This window comes from Mastomys coucha, unplaced genomic scaffold (assembly GCF_008632895.1).
Source record: "Mastomys coucha isolate ucsf_1 unplaced genomic scaffold, UCSF_Mcou_1 pScaffold17, whole genome shotgun sequence".
NCBI classification, from domain to species: Eukaryota; Metazoa; Chordata; class Mammalia; order Rodentia; family Muridae; genus Mastomys; species Mastomys coucha.
The window spans coordinates 20914747-20934897 of NW_022196899.1; the positions used below are offsets into that span (position 1 = coordinate 20914747).

General features: G+C 42.6%; 1 protein-coding gene across 4 annotated transcripts in view; it reads right to left on the reverse strand.

Annotated features, from left to right (window-relative positions):
• The window catches only part of Fndc3b (fibronectin type III domain containing 3B), a 312865-nt gene that overhangs the window by 141714 nt on the left and 151000 nt on the right, over positions 1 to 20151 (reverse strand). For all 4 annotated transcript variants that reach the window (XM_031376473.1, XM_031376475.1, XM_031376474.1 and 1 more), the window contains one exon: positions 5943 to 6019. In XM_031376473.1, coding sequence (XP_031232333.1) covers positions 5943 to 6019 — 77 coding nt within the window. The remainder of the gene's footprint in view (positions 1 to 5942; positions 6020 to 20151) is intronic.

Here is a 20151-nt window from a genome sequence, read left to right on the forward strand (position 1 = left end):
AGCTACTCCACGCTCCTGCCTTCTGACTGTGGGTGTGACGAGACAGCTACTCCACACTCCTGCCTTCTTGCCTCCCCTGCTATGGCAGACTGTTGCGTTTGTCAAAGACTTTGTCAGAACAAAAAAAGGAAAATAATGAACACATTTGTTTTCTAAAAGTGGAGTGCTTTTTCTCAAACTGAGAAGGTCAGGTGAGTTTTTTTTTTTTTCTCAAATCTTTCTCAACTCCATAGTCAGCCAAAATTAAAGCAGCACACACACACACACACACACACAATTGTGTGAAGTGATACTTTATCAAGTCCAGTGACAAGATCTCAGATGCTCAGTCCACAGCACTTGTGTCCCTAGGGCAGGTTTTCTCACCTAAGGAAATGCAGGCTGTGGCTCGGACAGCCCTCCGACTGCTGCCTCTCGCTGCCCACAGGCCTGTCCTTCTCTAAGACAAGCTTCACATGACTGGCGCACGCATCTTATGCATGTATTTACTGAGTGTATCAGTTTGTCTTTTGAAGGCGTTTACTCCTCAATAACAACACTGTTTACTGCTCTAGTTCAGGACTTGTAACGCGTCTTTAATCATCTGCTTTGCCTCACTCTTCACGTTTCTTACACCAACAGGCCATGCACAGATCACTCACGCACAAGTTGCCAGGCACACTGTACACCGACACCCATCCAGCTGTGCAGGCCAGCCCCCAGCAAGGCAGGCTCTGTCACTGACTTCCAGTGACTGCAGGCTAAAGAAAAGAATCGGGTACGTTCAGAATGGTGAAATTACAGCCATAGCTATACAAACGGGTGTGTTGTCCCAGAAACTCCCACCAAAGGCACCAAGGGGCTAAGTGTTCCCCGGCTACAGTTATTCTTTGCCTTTTTCTTAGCTGCGGTCAGTTAATCCCCACCTCCCTTCTCTCCTATAACAGCTTTGTTCAATGATTTACACAGCAGAAAGTCCATCCTTGGAAAATGTCTGACTTAGTAGATTCTGCCACAGTCACAGGCTGGACTGCCATCGGCACTATGTCCTTTCTGATTATCCAAACACATACTACCAGCCATGAGGTGAGCAGTTAGTCCTTCCTCAGGACTAACCCCTAGCCCCTGGCACTCACTAGGGATCTGAGTGATTGTGAGTTTGCTAACTGTAGATGTTTCACATAAACAGGATGACATACTATGCAGCTCTTGTGCCTAGCTTATTTTCAATGAAGACAATACTTTCAATAGGTAGCTGGGTGTTTTAATAGAATACCAGTTCATTCTCATGGCTGAGTCTGGATCTATCATATTATGGTCACCTATCCATTCCTGTGCCAACAGACGTGTGGGTTGTCCCACCTTGAAGTCGCTGTGATTGGTTATTCTGGACACTTGTATGCACGTGTTTGTATAGTCTCTTCTAAGGCTGCAGCTGCTGCTGCTAGGCCATGTAGGACCCTGCTTAACCATTTGCGACCACTGTCCAAAGTGGGTGACCATATACAGTGTATAATCACCCCCGTTTCTTCATCCTTAATAGTCTTATCTCTCTTTTCCTGAGATGTAGCCATCTCAGGGTGTGTAATGCATGCTGAATACCTTTTCAAGTCCTAGCTGGCCATGTATATCTCCACAATGGAGAATGTCTAGTCCTTTAGTCTTTTTGTTTGGTTTCATTCGTTGGTTGTTTTGCAGTGCTGGATAGGAATTGAGAGCCTTGGCTGTGTATGGCAAATGCTCTGCAGTACTCTCCAGCACTGGATAACTGTGACAGTGTCTTGCCACGAAGCCTGGGCAGGCCTTGAACTCTCATCCTTGTAGCTCCCCTGAGTCATAGCAGACCTTCTCACACTGTAGATACGAGGTGCTTCCCCTTCTTATGCGATTTACATACACTGGCTCTTACTTTTAGCTGTCTTTGAACTGTCTTATGATATCTTCTGGAACACACACAAGTTCAATTTGTGAACAGCTAAAATGACCTTTGCTCTTTTCACTTCACTGTCCAGGCTGTTGTAGCTAAGAATCCATCTTACGCAACAAGTTCAGGAAAGTCTACTCCCAAAATCTTAAAATTTAGTCTTCAGTTTTGCTCCCAATCCATTATGAGTAGATGTTTGTATAGGATGTGAGGTTGAAGGTTCAATGCCATTAATTTTAAAATTGTGAAGATCTAGTTATCCCAGCTCCAATGTCAGAATGACATTTTTCCTTGGCTAGATTATCTTAGGGTTCCCTTCCTTCTTAAATATATATTTATAATGTTTCAATTCTTGCAAATATAGCCCACTCTGATCTTGCTCTTTTCCAAGTATCACATATTCTATTACTCTACCTGAACCTCTCTCATATCATTATATATCACATAACAGATGGGATGTGTTCTGAGAAATGCATCGTTAGGTAACTCTACCATATGCACACCACTGAAGGTATTTACAAAGACTGAAGACAACCACAAGATCACTGTTGTGCCCACTCTACAGGGCTATCGTCACACATGAAGTCTGTCACCCACTAAAACATCACGTGGTATACATCTTACTAAGCTTCCTCCCCAGTCCCAAAGTCTACTTATACATTCATTAGAAACCTGTTCTGTGCCAGACAATATCCTGTGTTAATATGCAAATCCACAGGAAGTAATGATAGCTCTTGGGGACATATGAAATGTATTACATTCTATGACAGAGACAGGACAAAAGTACTCTTTTGTATTGAAAGAGAACAGAATGGCTATTCTGGTTGGCAGTTCTTAAAGGATCACCTCTACCAGGAGGGCCACTGGACCAGAAAGAGTGGTTGAATTGCTAGACAAGCAAGGGCTCCGAGTATTTCAGATGGCAAAACAATGAACACAAACACATGCCATTAAGAAAAATTATTATCTAGAAACAAATGTTTGCCACGCTGAAATGTGGTTGATAGAGCACCATGAAGGTGAGCTAGGTTGAGTGACAGTGGCCTCAAGACCTGAGTGGGATGCCTACATGTGCTTCAGGATTGGCCACCGGGAAGCACGCAGAACTGACGAACCAATGCTGCCGAAGTGCGATTTCTCTTGGTTTTGAATGTTAGGTTTCTCTCTGCGCTGGCTCGTGTCTTATGCCACCTCGACACACAAACTAGAGCTGTCTGCAAGGAGGAAGCCTCAAGGGAATGCTGCCTCCATAAGAGCCAGCTGGAGGGCATCTCCTTAACTAGTGATTATGGGTGAGGGCCCAACCCACGGTCAGGGGGGTGTTATCCTTGGGCTGGTGGTCCTGGCTGAGCAAGACATGAAGAGCAAGCCAGTAAGCAGCACCCCTCCCATGGCCTCCACATCCGCTCCTGCCTCTGGGATCCAGCTCTGTTTGAGTTCCTGTCCTGACTTTCTTCAGTGATCAGTACAGATATGAAAGTAGAACTCAGCCGAACCCTCTCCTCCCCGGTTTGTTTTTGGTCATGGTGTTTTACTACAGCAACTGAACCCTAACTAAGACACTTTCTTCCCACAACTTTATGACAACTACGTTTGTTGCTCCTTAGATCTCTTGGTTATGACAAGGTTCCCTAGACTTTTTTTTTTTTACTGGGCTCCGCCCTTGTTCCTTTGAAGTGTGGACTTCACCCAGCCCAAGAAGACACACGTGCATTCTACTGCGTAAGTTCAATGTTTTTTATATTAACAACTTATTTTTCTCAGACACTTCACCATGACATTTTGTTAACGATACAGCCTATTGCTGAAGGTTAATAAACTCTCGGGCTGTCCTGTGCCCTAAAGCCCACCTGGATCAGAGCTTCCAGCTGAGGACTAGCTCAGTGTCAAAGATCCTGCCCTTGCTGGTAGAAGCTCTAGGCCCTCCAAAACTGTCTACCAAACATGGGTAGTCGCAGGCTGCAGAGGCCGCTTGCTCCTCTTCCTTTTCAAGGCTACAGCACAATCACGCCTCCATTCTTACTGTGTACCTCCAGATCTTCTAGCACTTTCTAGCGGGACTGTCAGCTGGGAAGGACTGTCAATGCTTCAATTATGAGTTTACAGCACCCCCCTACCATTTCTACTTTAATTTTAATGAAAGATTTTCAGAACCAGAAATATTGTCAAGGGAGAAAATTCCTTTTTTTCCCACCCTAGGATTCACAATAAATGCTCTGCATTTAATGTAACAACAGGAACACCACCAGCAAAAAAAGGTACACATTTAAGCACAGCTTCTCCCCATTAGAGTGTCCAACTTTAACTACTATTCCTTGATGGCCTTTAGCATAAAGTGGGGTGTTATTTTCGCTGTCATAATGGTGAGAACCATACTGTGTTCAACGGAAAGAAACACTTTCTCAAACTAAATGAGTGGGGACAGTAGAAACCTGACATTCCTTGTTCCTCTCTCTTACCTGACTCATGACAAGAATGCTGTCCGTGACCCCGCCTCCCATCCCCCTCTCACTACCCCTTTGGCCTCTAGTGATTCTTGTACGAAGACTTCTGTAGAACAAGTCATTTATTTACAACAGCTGGAAAACTGGCCAGCAATCTGGCAACTCAAAAAATATTAAGTTGGCTCCCATGAAAATAAGAGTGGAAAACATATGAAATTATAGTGTTTGTAGTATGCTTTGCATGGTAAGGAAATGGCTCTGTTTTTCACATCAAAGGAAGATAAATCTTCCTTGGTTCTTGCCTGGGCTTCAATAATTTTCCTAAGTAGGTGCCAATTTCTATTTCTTAAAACAAAACAAAACAGAAAAACAAAAACAGCCCATACCAACTCCCCCCAAAATATTAACAATAGAAAATTACTGATTTTTAAGCATTTTTAATGTATAGGTAGACGTGCCAAGAAAAAAAATTAAATGAGGGGGTTATGTCAGGTAGGACCCCAAAAATAGTAGCAGTGATTCTCATCTCTGAGTGAAGGTGTAGCTAATTTCTTTTCCTACTCTTCTGAAGTTTTCTCCCCATTTTTCCAGTGTATATATGGTGTTATTACAGTTGGAGAACACCCAGCGGATGAGTAAAGACGAAAACTACTTAACTAGTGAGAATCACTAGACAGAAGTACTGGCTGAGCCCTGGGCAAAACTCAAAGGATCCAACATTCACTAGATCTCAGGAAAGTTTACTCTTAACATTTTCTCCTTTAAAGCTTTTGTCTTGAGCTAGATGTGGAAATGCATGACTATAAGCCAGCATTCAAGAGATGGAGGCAAGAAGACCAGGAAGAGAAGATGAGGAGTTCAAGGCTGTCCTGGTTGAAAAGTGAGTGTAGAGTCAACCTTCGCTACAAGGTATGTTCAGTGTCAACCCGAGTCATAGGACAGATGGGAGGAGAATTCTAAAGCAGACGGTTCCACGGAGGAATTTCACACAGATAACAGGGAGGCAGCCTACTGGCCCTTCTGTCTTCTTCTCTCTGACTCTAGCACTTCAGGTTGTAAGACCTGTCAAGTGTCCAAGCAGGACCATTAAAAGGACAGCAACTTCTCCTGGTTACGTTTGACTTCAACCTGGCACACTGCGAGAAGAGAATTTCAGCTGACAAAAATGCCTCCATCACATGGCCTAGAGCATGTGTGAGGGTCAATGTCCATTTGCTGACTGAGGGAGGAGGCCCAGCTCACTGTGGGCGGTACCATGCCCTACACGGGCAGGCCTGGGATAAATAAGGAGGATAGCACTGTGAGAGGAGAACAAGCCAGTAACTCTCGCTTTCCTGGTTCTGCTCCACTCCCTTCCTTGAGTTCCTGCCATGGCTACACTCCATGATGGGCTACAGCTTTTAGGCTAAACCTTTTCCTCCCAAAGTTGTTTTGTTTGGTGTTTTTATGGAGGCAACAGGAAGCAAACAAGGAAACAGTTCTCGTGTTAGTATAACTGAATTCACTCATAAAGGATGTTTGTTAGGCCTTGATATATATTGTGCTCAAACAATAACAGTGTACTAGTGAGTGGAGATGCCAGTCAAACGTCATACCTGTGAGATATAACCTGGAGGCACATGGATAGGAGGGATGGACCCATTGGGTGACATCATGGGAACTTCAGCAGGTCCTGAAAGATAGAAGAGCAAAATATCAATAGATAGGACACACAGAGACATTATTCAATGTAATTACTAGGGTGTTTAACATGCCTAGTTTCTCTTCAATAATTGAGATGCCATAACTGCCTGAAACCATGCCTGGCGTAATTTCCTGGCTATACAACTCAAGGAAACAAACAAAACATACACAAAAGCAGCAACAATAAAGCTACAGCCATCTCTATTAATACTTAACAACTCCCTAAGGCCACAAATTCCATGAACCAAAACTATTCTTCTAAAGCCAGCCTGACAGAATGGAACAAAAGCTTTTTTTTCCCTTTCTTGATAATAAAACGTGTGTTACAATAGCTCAGATCTCTTCCTAACAAACTCCAATTCTACTTTTTATTTAAAAAATGTTTTATAATTAATATACATAAACAAATTTTGAAGTGAACATTCTTCAGGTTCAAAAAGTCCCCATAGGCTTTGGATTTAGGGTTTATGTGATTTTTATTTTCAATAATTCATTATAACCTGCCATTAATGTGACGGGTATAATATCTTTAAAAATGCCCCAAACTAGCTGGACCCAGTTATGCAGTCTTGTAATCCCAGCTAGCTGAGCAGCTAAGACTGGAAAATCCTAAGTTCAAGGCCTGCCGGAGCATCTTTATAAAACCCTACTCAAAATAAAAAGGTAGGGTGTTTTAAAAGGCTGGAGTATAGTTCAGTCGTGGAATACTTGTTTAATACATGTAAGATCCTAGGTTTAATCCCTACTATCATAAACAAACAATAGCAAAGCCCACCAGCTGCTTGGTTTGTCTCTCATTAAGCAGGGAGAAAAACAGATCATCTTCTAAAATTAGGCATCATTATGAGTATTCATGCTGAGTTAATTTCTACTTTTCAAAGTAAAATATTAAACTAACAGGAGTTAACTCAAGGAATGTTTCCGTGTTGTAGCTGTCCACCCACATCCCTTTTGCTGACAGGGTCTCATGTAGCCCATGCTAGTCTAGAATTCCCACCATTGCCAGCTTTATGCAATAATGGGGATCCTATAAGGGTTTTGTGCATGCTATTTAAGCAGCCTGTCAATGAATGCTAACCATATGATTAAGGCAGGCTAATGAATGGCAAGGTTAACAGTTACCTAGGATGTAGTTTGGGTTAATATTTCATCACAAACTAATTGTCATACAACAAAAACAAGTTGACATCCTTCCAAGGCTCCTACAATCCAACAATTTCCCTACAAGTGCAGGGACCTTAGAACTTACTTTCCCTGGCTAGCTCTCATGTCAGGTTAGCAACCCACCCCAAATGTCAACCCAAAGGGATGGCTTTCACTGAGGTTAGCTTCCTGGCCCCAGGCACTGTGTGGTTTATTTGCTTTCTCCTGGTGGGTTGTGCTGCCAGCAGTGAAAACTGCCCAGTGGGAACAAAACTCAGATTCTGTCACCTAGTCATTGTGTTTACAGGTAAGCATAAGGCAGCTTTCACATCACAGTGTTATGACCATGATAGGAGAGGACACATTAGGGTGGAGAGGACTGGTGTGAGCAGGTCTCCAAGTCTCCAGGGAGATAGCAGAGGGTAGGAAGGGTGCAGGACATCAAGGAAGGTCCAGAGGAGAGCTCACTACGAGTTCAAGGATAGCACATCACATCGCTGAACTCTTTGAGTATCTCTACACTCACAGACCCAGGGGTCTCAGGTGTATTTGTAATGAAAAGCAAATAGAGTGTGACATGCATTACTGCTCAGTGGTGGAGCACAACAGGGCTTTGCATTTTCAAGATCCTGAGTTTGACTTTTACCATGTTCCTCTTACCAAAACAATGGATGGTTGCATAGCACCAATTTATTTTTAAGTAGAACTGAAGCTATATACCAACTGATAAAGGGTGTTGGTTTCCAAGTTCATCTTCCCCATCACCTTCAGCATCTTTAGTACAGACACCAAAACATACAGGCATTTCCTTTCTATCTTTATTTGAATTGATTCACTTAAAAAGAATTGTACTAGCTTTGAAATCCAAAAGTCCATGCATTTGGCTTAACAGAACAGGAGCTAGGAGCATGTTCTCCCCTGGTCTCGAACCTCTGTGTGCCCTTTAGCAATGAACTCATTTAGCCTCTCTGACCCTCACTTCTCAACAGCTGTAAGTAGAAATAAAAATGGCTACTTCATAAGGTCAGGTGTAAACACTGAGTTCACTGAGTTCACTGCAAAAATAGTGTGTGACTAATGAACACATCTTTATCATCATTCACCAATGCTTTTGATAATTTAATAAGTTTATTTTTATTTTATGAGTATAGATATCTTGCCTCTGTACTATGTGTCTGTATTTTATGTATATTATGTCTGGGTATTATGTGTGCCCAAGGAGGCCAGAAGAGAATCCAATCTCCTGCGAATGATGTTACAGGTGGTTGTTAGCTACCATGTACATAATCGGACTTGAACCCAGGTCCTCTGAAAGAACAGCCAGTGCTCTTAACCACTAAGCCACCTTTCCAGCCCTAGTACTCTCCTTCACTGATATTTGTTGCATTCTCTTTTTTGTTATAATTACACTATAAGGAATAAGTTTTAAAAATATCATGTGCCCTTATAATGTACAAAGTCAACAAGTGTATACAACATATACTATTTACTTACTGGGCAACTTTTTCTTAACACATAAAATATCAAGTATTTCATAGTACAAGGAGTCAATGAAAAATGGCTTTTTAATTACCAAATAGTATACCAAGCAAATAGTCTCTTACTTCCAAGTATGACCCTAAAAACTGTTAAAGCCATTTGTGTAAAATATTTTATGGAGTATAGGGCAAGCAAGTGATTTACAGCTAGAAATGCTTTAATCTGGCCTTGACTGCAGGAGTTGCTAAATGACTTGCACATACTTGTTCTCTTCCTCCTAGCACCATCATCAAAGCCATTTCAGACACACTCTAATGGCTTCTGAAAGTCAACTGTGCTGTGGAACCTCAAGGTTGTCCAGATCCAGTGGCTGTGTGAGCAAGCCCCAGCTTTCCTTTCTCAGCTAGTCTCACAGTGAATGGGTTTGCCATCTCTGCCTGACCTGTGAGTGAGAATGCTCTTCTTGCAGTCATACTTCCCTAAGCAACTCACTTTCCCTTTCCCATCATCTAAAGATGCACCTGCTTCTACTATTCTAATACATTCTCTCCAAAGGATCTACAGCTTGAAGAACTAGAACCCAAATATTTATTGAGCCCAAACATTGAGTTAAAAACAAAAAGGATACTGGGGGAAGGGAGCTGTTCAAGCCACCAACATTGCCTAAATTCAGAGGGGAGAAATGTCTTTCAAACAAATAGATTTGTTCTTGCCTATATTGGGAAATCATTAACCTACAAGACCTTTCAAACATTCTGAAACAATCTCATAAACTATCCAAAGTCTTGCTTAAATACACTGTTTATACACAGGTACGTCTATGCAGACATGTTAAGGTACACACATAAACTAAGAGAGACGCTTACACGATACAGGGCAGCTTTTGTTTGATTGTAAGAACTACAAAGTCTGGCTAGAAAGACAGAACCATTATGCAGTCAGATGAAAGCTGCCACAGTACAGCTTGTAGAGCTGGAACAAGGATGTTTATCGAGCCAAATAGCTACATTAAAAACAAGACCTTTGGGAAATCTGATAGATTTCAGGGTCAGGCTGTGACTTCAATAGCAAGGACTCGGTGTTCTCACTGAATATCATGAGCTCTGAGATTGGTTCCTAACCACTATAGCACCTGACTGCACCACAGAACTCCATCATCTGGGAGTGCCAACATCAGCTACCATTTGCTAATCAATTTTCACTTACTGGTAGCAAACCTTGAACAGAAGAGTAAAGAGCAGCTTAACTATCCAACAGAATCAGAGACTGGGGAACGCCCAGTCCACTATTCCTTTAGAAGTCAGACCATCATGGAGAGCTCCAGAGCTCCCCTCAAAGGCTGAGGGCCAGTCTGTAACATGGCCCCCCAAACCTAAGAACAACTGACTCTATGATGGAAGTAGCATTCAGGCTGTTAACACTCCACGTGTAGACAGCACCACCTGCTAAGCCAAAAATAAGGGCCTAGGCTGTCAAAATCCACAGTGCTGGGAGAGTCTCTAAGTGTACTAACCTTGCTTTGTGGCTTCTGTAGTTCTGCTTCTGGCTAGCTACTCTTGTTAACTGAAGACTGTCAACCCAAGACATGAATTTTTGTGCTTTAAAAGCTCACCTTGAGAAAGGCTCAAAGACCGGGTATAGGCCAGCCAGCTAATCAAAACCATGTCTACTCAGTCTGCCCTACAGCACAGCCTGCCTCACCCTCTACTCCTTTCTGTGACTAGGCATCTCCGGATCATAGGAGACTAGAAGATGCTTGCCTGCCACTGTTCCGAAGCCTCAGCTCTGAAGAAGTAAACACAGCTCTGCTGACTGGACGGGAGTGTCCTACAGACACTGAGAAGCCTGGAAGTGAATGCTAGGCCATTCGAATCAGCCTCATAACAAAAAACAAATGAATTATTCGTACTGTATAAGACTTGGCCATTTTAAGTTGAGCAGTCACCAAAACCAAACAGTAAACAAGTCACCGCTTTACTCCTCTCTAAGTCGGCATTTAAGATTTCCACATGACTATTCACTAATACTAGTGCACAGTGCCACGGATCATATTCTCCCTTGACTAACTTAAGCACTGTCTTATTCATAGAGGTATTTAAGCAGGTTCAGACACCAACTTAGTGAGGTCAAAGGAGCTGACAAAGAAGGACAACCAGGAGGAAAAGTGAAAGATCCATCACATACTGAGAGAGTTACCCTTGGGTCTTTCTCCACAGCTAAAGGAAAACTCATAGCTATTTCTTCTAAAAGGGAAGGAGCCCTCACGTATGGCCTAAGCCACCTGGCTAAGAGAGAATAGTGGGGAAAGTAATTAGTACAACAAATGGTCATATTAAAAGCAGCAGCCCAACCAAGAAAGACTACATATAAAATGTGAGGCTCTGAAGAACCCCAGGGATGTCTGACACTATTAGGGGACCAACACTATTCATGGTGCCCGAAGACTTCTACAGAAACAAACCAAGAGATTAGGTAAGTACTCTGGCAGCCCCTGATCATTAAAGAAAGCACTCAACAGTAAATAACCCCATGATGGAAGACAATCCCATGTATAACAGGGTCTAAGGGAGGAAGGTCCTGGGAAGGAATTTAAGCACAGGAGTGAAAGACGAGCAGTAAAACTATAAAACATGCTGAGCTAAAGAAGATAGGTCGGCATTAAGTCACACAGCGGAACATGTACTGTTACATACATGGCAATCATAGCTCAAGGGATCTACAGAACAAATTCAATTCCCTTTACTATTTTAGGAACCATGTGATACAAATACACAAGGAATTTTATTCAGCTGTACAGAAAAAAGTACGAAATACTCAGGAAAATATTGTATTATGTGACGTAACTTAGCTTCAAATAAGCAAACATTGCATGTTCTCTCTCATATGCAGCCCCTATATTCTAAGATCTATATCTATCCATCTATATGTACATACACACATACACACACATCTTTCTGAAATGAGTGTGGGTGTAAATAATAAAACTAGAAAGAAAACTACAAAAGGGGGAGAGGCCTCAAGGATGGGCAGTGTGGCTGTAATACAACACAAGATGCAAAAGTAGAAGCAGGGATACTGGAGGCAGGAGGAAGAGCAGGTGAAGGAGGGACACTAAGTGTGATGGTTATTCTCCATTATGAACCTCTGGAATTAACTAAAAGAGTCACTAGACAGGAGGGAGCCTCAACTGGAAAAAAAAAAATAATGCCTCCATAAGAGTGGTCCCAGCAAAACGCGGAAGGCACATCTCTTTCTCCAACCTATAATTTCTTTCTAAGATTAAAAGTTGACTTGAAGAATACAGCCCTATCCTTAGAGAAGCCTGGGTTTGGATCTCGCCTAGACTACTATAGTTACCTGAAGAGGAGCACCTGCTAATTTCAAGGATTGCTCTGAGGAAGGCACAGTGGGGCACAGATGGAGCATCTCCAACTACGCCACCAGAAACTGCCGACTCTGCAACTTTAACATGGCTGCGAAGAGAGGTAGGAGGGTCCCACAGATTCCTGCAGAATCTCTGGGAGAGAGACCAAGTGAGCAAGGAGCTCGTTTTGCCCTTCACAGGTTTTTCTCCCAATAGTTCTATCTTTTCACTGCAAAATTACACCGTTGTTAATGACAAATATGTAAATTACAATTTAGGCAATAAGAAATGGAAAATGAAGCAGAAATTGTTTTCCTTCCATTTACTATCTACCCCCTATATCCTTAATGCCTACCCCCTCTCTCCACACACACACACACACACACACACACACACACACACACACACACACTTCTTTTTCTTGCTCTAGTTTCTAGGAAGCCAGTAGTTGGTCATACCTAACTTTCTCAGTGGGCTGGGACAGATGGATGGATGTCAAAGGACTAGTCCTTGCTTTCTGGAAGTGGGGTCTTCTGTACTAGACACTGGCTTTAGTACCAGAATTTCCAGCTGGCTCGACGAGTGCCCTTAAAAGCAAATGGCCATGACAGCAGCTGAGGCACACTCCTGAAGTAAACTGCTGCCAAGAACCAAAGCTGAGCTGGGTGGAGAGTATCCAACCCCAGGGCACTGCCATCTTCTCATTTCAGAGACAAGGCTCCGGGTCTGTCTGCCCTGTCAGCTTAAAATGTAAGCTTTCCTTCAAAGCACTTCTCCAAGAACTGAGTTTGCAAACCAAGTTGAAAGGCAACAAAAGACCAGGGTTTCACGCTGAAATCTCAACTTCCTTTAATTTAATTAAACTCAAGACATCTACCTAAATAATCTTATTATCAAGTGACCTTAGACTTCAGTGTTTTAGAACAATCTAGGCAGTTACTGTGTGAATACATAGTGCTATAATACATTGGTTAATATTGTATTGATTTCAATTCAACAGACATTTATTATAGAAGATGTGGAAAGAAATGAAAAGTCTCCAGGGTTTCACATCTGATCCATAAAAACAACCAACTGCACATACGGCTCAGCAGTTTTCTTTTTAGAGGCAAACGGCTTTGCGGCTACACGTAGCCACTACTCTTATGATACCTGAGGAATATTTTCAACCTTCACACTGGCAGTGACTGGCAAAGGGATTGGCGAGCCATGTACTGCACGCACTACTCTGTGCTAACAGCGGTTTGAAAGAACTGGATTTAAATTCAGAACTATGGATACAAAGCTTTAAGACCGTCAAAGAGATCAGGCCCCAACCAGGGGGCCTGTGATTGAATCTTGAACTCTAGTTTTACAACTCTTGTTGCTGCTTTGGTGAACTCAACACAACCTTGCTACACCCAGTTAGACTGTGCTGGAAGGCAGGGGTTCAGTGACATTAAAGAGAGGGAGCGCTTCCATTCCTAAGTATGGAGAGAGGAGGATAACAAATGAGCGATGGTGCAAGGGGCCAGTGTGGGACCCTGCTTTTGCCTTAAAGTTTGTGACAGTGTCCCAGCATGCACTCAGGCTTACAATCTAGATGGCTTAAGCAGCACAGGCTCTTGGTGTGTCTAGGCCATAGAAATGACTAAAGAGTGAGGTAGAAGAGCCATGTGACAGAGTTCATTCTCACTTCCAACCTGAAGCTCAAGTTGGTTTCTGAGCTCTTGGGGCCCTGCCCTTGCTGTCTGAATCCAAGTTAGGAACAAGATTTACCTGCACGATTGAAAGACATCTGGTACCACCCTGTCAGTTGTGATTGTCAACAACTACTCAACTCAGACTTCTTGGGTTGGGCTTCCTCATTAGACTGGGGATGGCCTATGGCCATGGGTGTACACATGAGCCAGGACCCTGTAAGCTTTAACTCTCTAAAGAATGACAAAAGGTAACGCAGTACTACTGAAAAATGAGTCCTAATGGATACTTCACATCTACAATTCCAGTTAAGCCATAACCACACCCAAAACAAAAGCATTGAAAGGGCATAGTACTTCACAGCCCTGCGCATGAGTGTTCGTCTATCCATCTGCCTTACATGGGGGACGTGTGCATGTGACGCATATGTCGCACATGCACGTGAGGCCAGAGCATGTCATTAGTTGTACTCCCTAACCACTCTCCACCTTACATACTGGCTGTGGTCTCTCACTTGGTGACTGATTCAGCTGGTCTGCTGGAATTAGCAGTGGCTGCCATGTCCACCCTTTATCCATGTGAGTTCTAGAGAACTGATCGTCATAATGGGTATCTCCCAAGCCCCATTTCTAAAGCCAGCCCTTCCCACCGTGTTTATCTGCTACCTATTGAGCTATCAGGAAGTCAGACACTCCCAATGCCTCATGTGAAGAGGGCCATTCACTGTTCAATCAGGGAGGTTTCTGGGAAAGGTGGGAAGAAACTGGTGCCCAGAATTGCTAGTGGGAAGCTCAAGTGATCTTACACAATGTAAACACTTCCCAGCATTGACCCTATTGAATAAAGGTATTCCAACTACATCTGAATCACATCTTGAGATGAAATACAATGTTGTTAAAGAATACTATTCAAGTTTATAGTATGTGTAGTAAAGAATCAAAAAGACAGATTGTTCATTACAGGGCAACTGAGGAGAGCTATAATAAACCACCCAGACAGCAGAGTTCACCATGGCTCTGGGTGTTTGGGGCTTTTAATGGAGTTACCAGCCATTTACTTTCAGCAGCTTTCTCCACTCTCAGGGCCTTGTGGCTTACTGCCTAGCATGCAAAAAGCCATGCGTTTTACTTCAGTATTGCATAAACAAGGAATGGTAGCCCATACCTTTAATCTCAGAACTCATGAGATAGAGACAAGAGGCTTAGGAGTTCAAGGTTGTCCTTGACTGCATAGTAAGTCCCAGGTCAGCAAGTTTATGCGAACGAAACCTTGTATCAAAAAAAAGAGGAAAAGAGGAAAGGAGAGGAGAGGAGGGAGAAGGAAGGGAGAGAGGATAAAGGATGGATACAATTTTAAAACCATGACTGTTCGTCCTTGCCAGACACCTGGGCGCAGCCCGCGTTCCTTACAAAGCCCTCTTCTTCTGCAGATAAGCAGAGACGGGAGGCAGAGCTGGGGCTCTAGGAAGCCGTAGGGGTGTATGTGAATTGTGCTACTTTGTCCATGGCCATGATCTAGTTGGCAAGTTTGAAAATGGCACTGAAATTATTAACCAGAGAGCACCACAGGATTGCATTCCTCGTAAGCTGTTTCACATTATACGTCTGTGACAAATCAAATAACTCTAAAGCCATCACCCATCAGAAAGCTGAAAGCAAATTATTATAATGCAGAGCTTTACCAAGACAGTGTTCCCTGGTAACCCTACTCATGAGGTTACAAAGCAAACCACAGAGGCAAATTCCCTTACAACTGCTCCCAAGGTTATGTCTGCAGTCACCTTTATACCTAAACTTGTACGAACAGAGTACTCTGACAACATCCTAAAGATATTGTATTTATAACATCCTACAGTTTACTAGCTTGGTTCAAATTGAAAAGCACAGGAAACAGGCCCATGATCCACAGACTAGAACTACCCAGTCAACCAACCAACCAACCAATCAATCAATAAATAAATCCAGAGTTGATATGGAATGACTGGAGTAAGGCGAGAAATCCCGCTGCATGCACTCCCTCTTCCTGAGCCGGCCCCTGGCTTGCCTGCACTCACCATCATCACTAGTAGAAGGTGCCCTTTGAGGCCCTTTGATTTTCTAAAGTCAACTTAAGTTTTACAAAAGTTTCATTTACTAACAAAAATTCTGTGAGCTGCCCAATGGCCATGACCTGATAACAATGGCCTAGAGACAATGAGTTGTATACAATCCCCATCTCTATCTTCACTAAGCCTCACAGGGGAGGCCAGCAAGAGGCCACGCTCACACAGCCAGGGCTCTCCCTCTGAGGACTGGGTAAGGAACAACACTGGCAAGCAGGCGAGACTCAAGTAGCCCACCCTCTACCATCTCTCAGTGCTGGAAATTTGCAGGAAATTTGGGAAGCTTGAGGGCTGGAAAGGCCTAGAGAGCTGAGCCAAGCTGACCAGCTACCTTCTCAGTAACAGGGTACTTGCGGTGTTCTGTGGCTGTATTAAAGGTACTTTCTCACCCCACACACTGTGCCCTAGAACCTCAGAAACGTGCGATTCTTCCCAATCAGCTAAAGCTTCCCTTTCAAAGGTCAGCCCCACTGGCCAGCTGTGGAGTCTCATGCAATACCAGCACTTGGGTGGCTGTGGTAGGACTGGCACTGAGTTAGGACTGGGAGAAAGGGAACCCAATGGTTTCTATGCCTCCCTCTGGATGAAAACACTGATCGTACTTACCTCTATAATTACAGATTCTACAAAAATGGATGTTCACTAAAACCTTTCTTGCTGTCATGCTTGGGTGCCTGCTATATCTGAATTTGAGGCCTTTAGAAAATGTTGACTTCCAGACTTCTGAGTCTGCTTCTTTTTTCATTCATTACCCATCTACCCCTCCACCCCACCAAGGACAAATGATCCACGAGTTTTGATGTAGATATTCCTGTACCAATTCAGTAGGATAGGCAATGAGGAAGAACAAAGCGAGAGACTGTGGGTAGGGAGACAGGCTGCTGGGGACAGTACTCGCCTTATGACAGGAGTCTGGATTGCCTGGAGCCCACAGAAAAGCAGGGGCCAGCACCAATACCATCTGCGACCACAGAGCTCTTAAGGAAAATGCAAGGCAGAGAGAGAGAGAGACAAGAGAGTCCTCAGAGATCTGAAGCTAGACAACCTGGCTGAGGTGACGGGAGAAAAGCCCTAGTCTTTTTTGGAAAGGTGGAAAGGACGTGGCCCTCGGGCCTCCAACCATACCTCTTAGCGTACATACCCACTCACTCACAGTCATACCTCTTAGCGTACATACCCACCCACTCACAGTTGCACATCACACACGTAACAATGCACACACTAAAGAACGACAAACCACACATCCTAGGAAAAACAAGCGCTTTCCAAGATCCTTTAAGTACAGCTTACTTGTAGGTACTTTAAGCTCAATGAGCTGAGTCTTAATGTCAGTGTAATATTTTAAATATTTTAAATAATATAATATTTTAAAACAGAGAAAGAAATAAGATATTAGCAGAGTGCCATAAATTTTATCCTGGTAATGGGTATTTAATTGAATATACTTCAACTAATAGAGATGAGTATAATTTGTCTGAAAATAGTTCTACACTTTCTTCTTAATAAATCAATGACTGTAATTCCATAACAACACAATAAACACAGGGCTTTATGTAATATAGAATAATAAGCACTATATTAAGCAGTGGCTTGTGCAATTATTGCATTCCTTTCTATCATTACTAGTGCCTTCTGATAGCTTAATACAAAATACTATTGTGTCTCAACACAAAACAGAGACAGGTGATGAAATATTTCGGAAAGCTATTTGTGTATGAGCATATGTGTGTCTATAGGATGTACAAATATATTCATGTATAAATATCTTTGGTATACAAGCACGTGCATGAATGCAGAGGCCGGTAAATCAGTTTGAAGTATCTTTCTTGATTGCTCGCTACCTGGTTTTCTGACAAAGCATCATTGGACCTGATGCTCGCCAACGGGCGAGCCCAGCTAGCTAATGAGCTCCACCTGTGGCCAATCCGCAGGCGTTTGTCACCACACTGGACTGCTATTATATTCTGGGGCTATGAACAGTCTTTCATGTTCGTGTGGTAGGGACTTACTTGGCCTTGCATATCCTGGATATCAGTTAATAAGACCGTAAATGGTTCTGTTCTGCTGACAGCCAAGAACATAGCATCAGAACTCTTTCAGGAAACTCTAGTCATGCAGACAATCCCCATTTAAAGGTGTGACCTGTTGAACAGACTCTCTAGTCAATGTTTGGGGTAGTTCAGGTATGACAAGTTCATTTTCTCAAAACGCAGCAAACTCCTTTGTTTGATGACCCAAATTAGAAAAGAGTGTTCCTTCTTGACAAGGAGCAATCTGAAACTCTTTCTAAGAGGCATGCAAACTACAGGGAACTTCAGTTATAGAGAACAAGCCTTCAGGTACCTGGACAGTTGGATCCTACAAGCAGCGAGCAACCAATTAGGACATCTTTCTTCCCTCCTTCTATGGTGTGGCTGAAACTGTGGAATCCCCATGGGCATTTCTAATAGTCTGCACCACTTTTGAAATTGGGTTCTAAAAATATCACATGCTGTCAATCCCTCTACGTTCGATATATGGGAAATCATCATCGCCCTGGTATCTCATACTTACATTGGAACAGAAACAAACCCACCAGCATCACTGCCACACAATGACCAACTGACTACTGAGAACAAGATACTGCTGTTTCTAGTTCTGGACTCACGAACCACTGCAGCTGATGCCTCAGTCCATTCTAGAGTTAGAGCCTGCCAATAGAGTCCTCTGAGTCCAGTCCAAAGGAGATTATGTTTTGTACTATTTCTTCCTCCCAAAGTAGACCTCAGGCCTATGGTGTTCAAATTAACTATACTGATTACTGACATACCTATGTTTGCATATTAATATGTAATACAATAATACCACTCCCAATCCTTAAAATATTATAGCTATGTTCCAGGAATTTACTACATATTTTCAAAATAGTTCCATTATCATAATTCTAGTCCAATGGTAGGATAATAATGCATTACATGAGAGGTTTTTTTTTTAATTTCAATACTACTTTTTTAAGTATGTCAGCAAAATCTCAACCTTCCAAGAATGTAAAGATGATCTTATGATTCTACTGTGGGCTTCACCCAAAACAGCAGCAAAAACCTCCTGGCTGAAAATTCTCTCCCTCTGGCCATAAAAAACAATATTTACTTTCTTAACATCTTAGTTCAGTCTTTTCAAGATCATACTCATTACTATGATGTAATTACATTCACATAATATGCAAGCCATTTTTTGCACTTGGCTAAAAAGTTCAACACATACATACTAAAAACATACACTAAAAAGTACATGCACACACACACACACACACACACATATATAGTATTTAAAAATTAATTATTCATTATACTGAATCAAATCAATTACTTGATCAATTTTATTTACAACTTCCCTGAGGTCAAGAAAAATGTGACAGGAGTTTATGACATGAAAAGTAGGTATGTAACAAATAATTCAGAGGGACTCTTACATTTCTTCTGTATATCTCAGTTAAATGTCATGACTTTTTTTGAAGTAGCAGTATTGTTTATGAAATGGTTTCAAAGGCTTTTCTTAGAGACACTTGCTTCTACATGACCTCTCATTTAAGACAAGTTGCTTTCTTGTGTTGTCTCACTCTGCAAACTCTTTACAAGGACTGTTCATGGCAAAATCCTACTGCCTAACATTACTCAATTAATAAGGTTCCCAGAGGGATTAACTCACTAAAAAGAAAACAAAGCAGAAGTCATCTATGTTTATTAAGAAATCCACAGTAAAATATACCTCCTGTGGGCCACCAGAAGCCAAAAGGCTTAATCATATTATGTGTGTATGCATATATGCATAAATGGTATTCATCTGTATGCATCTGCTCCTACCACAGCCCATCTATCTCCACAGGTCAGAAACTGCCTGTCTACACAAGACTTAGTCTGCTCAATCTGGGCAAGCAGTGAGGTTGACCAGTTGTCCATCTTAGGCTGTGCTTTATGCATGCCTACCTGAAATAGTACTGTACTCTTGTGGTGGCCAGAGAACAAATTGTAGAGTCAAAGTTCTTGCTCTCCAACTACTATATGGAACCTGGAGATTCAGTAGTCTCCGAGACCCATCTCCATATGTTTTGCCTAGGTCTGTCTCTTTATCAATTGCCAAATTACCCTGGAAATCGCAAAGGAAGCCAGCCCAGGCTGGAGTAGCTCTTCAGAGCTACATGTAGCCCGGTTCTCATAACTGAGGACTAAAAGTTACATTCACTATGGCACCTACTAAGGTAGCATCCTAGGGTTGTATGCCAGCCAATCTGGACTCTCCTCCTTTCCCATGACATGAGTTATACAGAAGCTACACACACACACACACACACACACACACACACACACACACACAC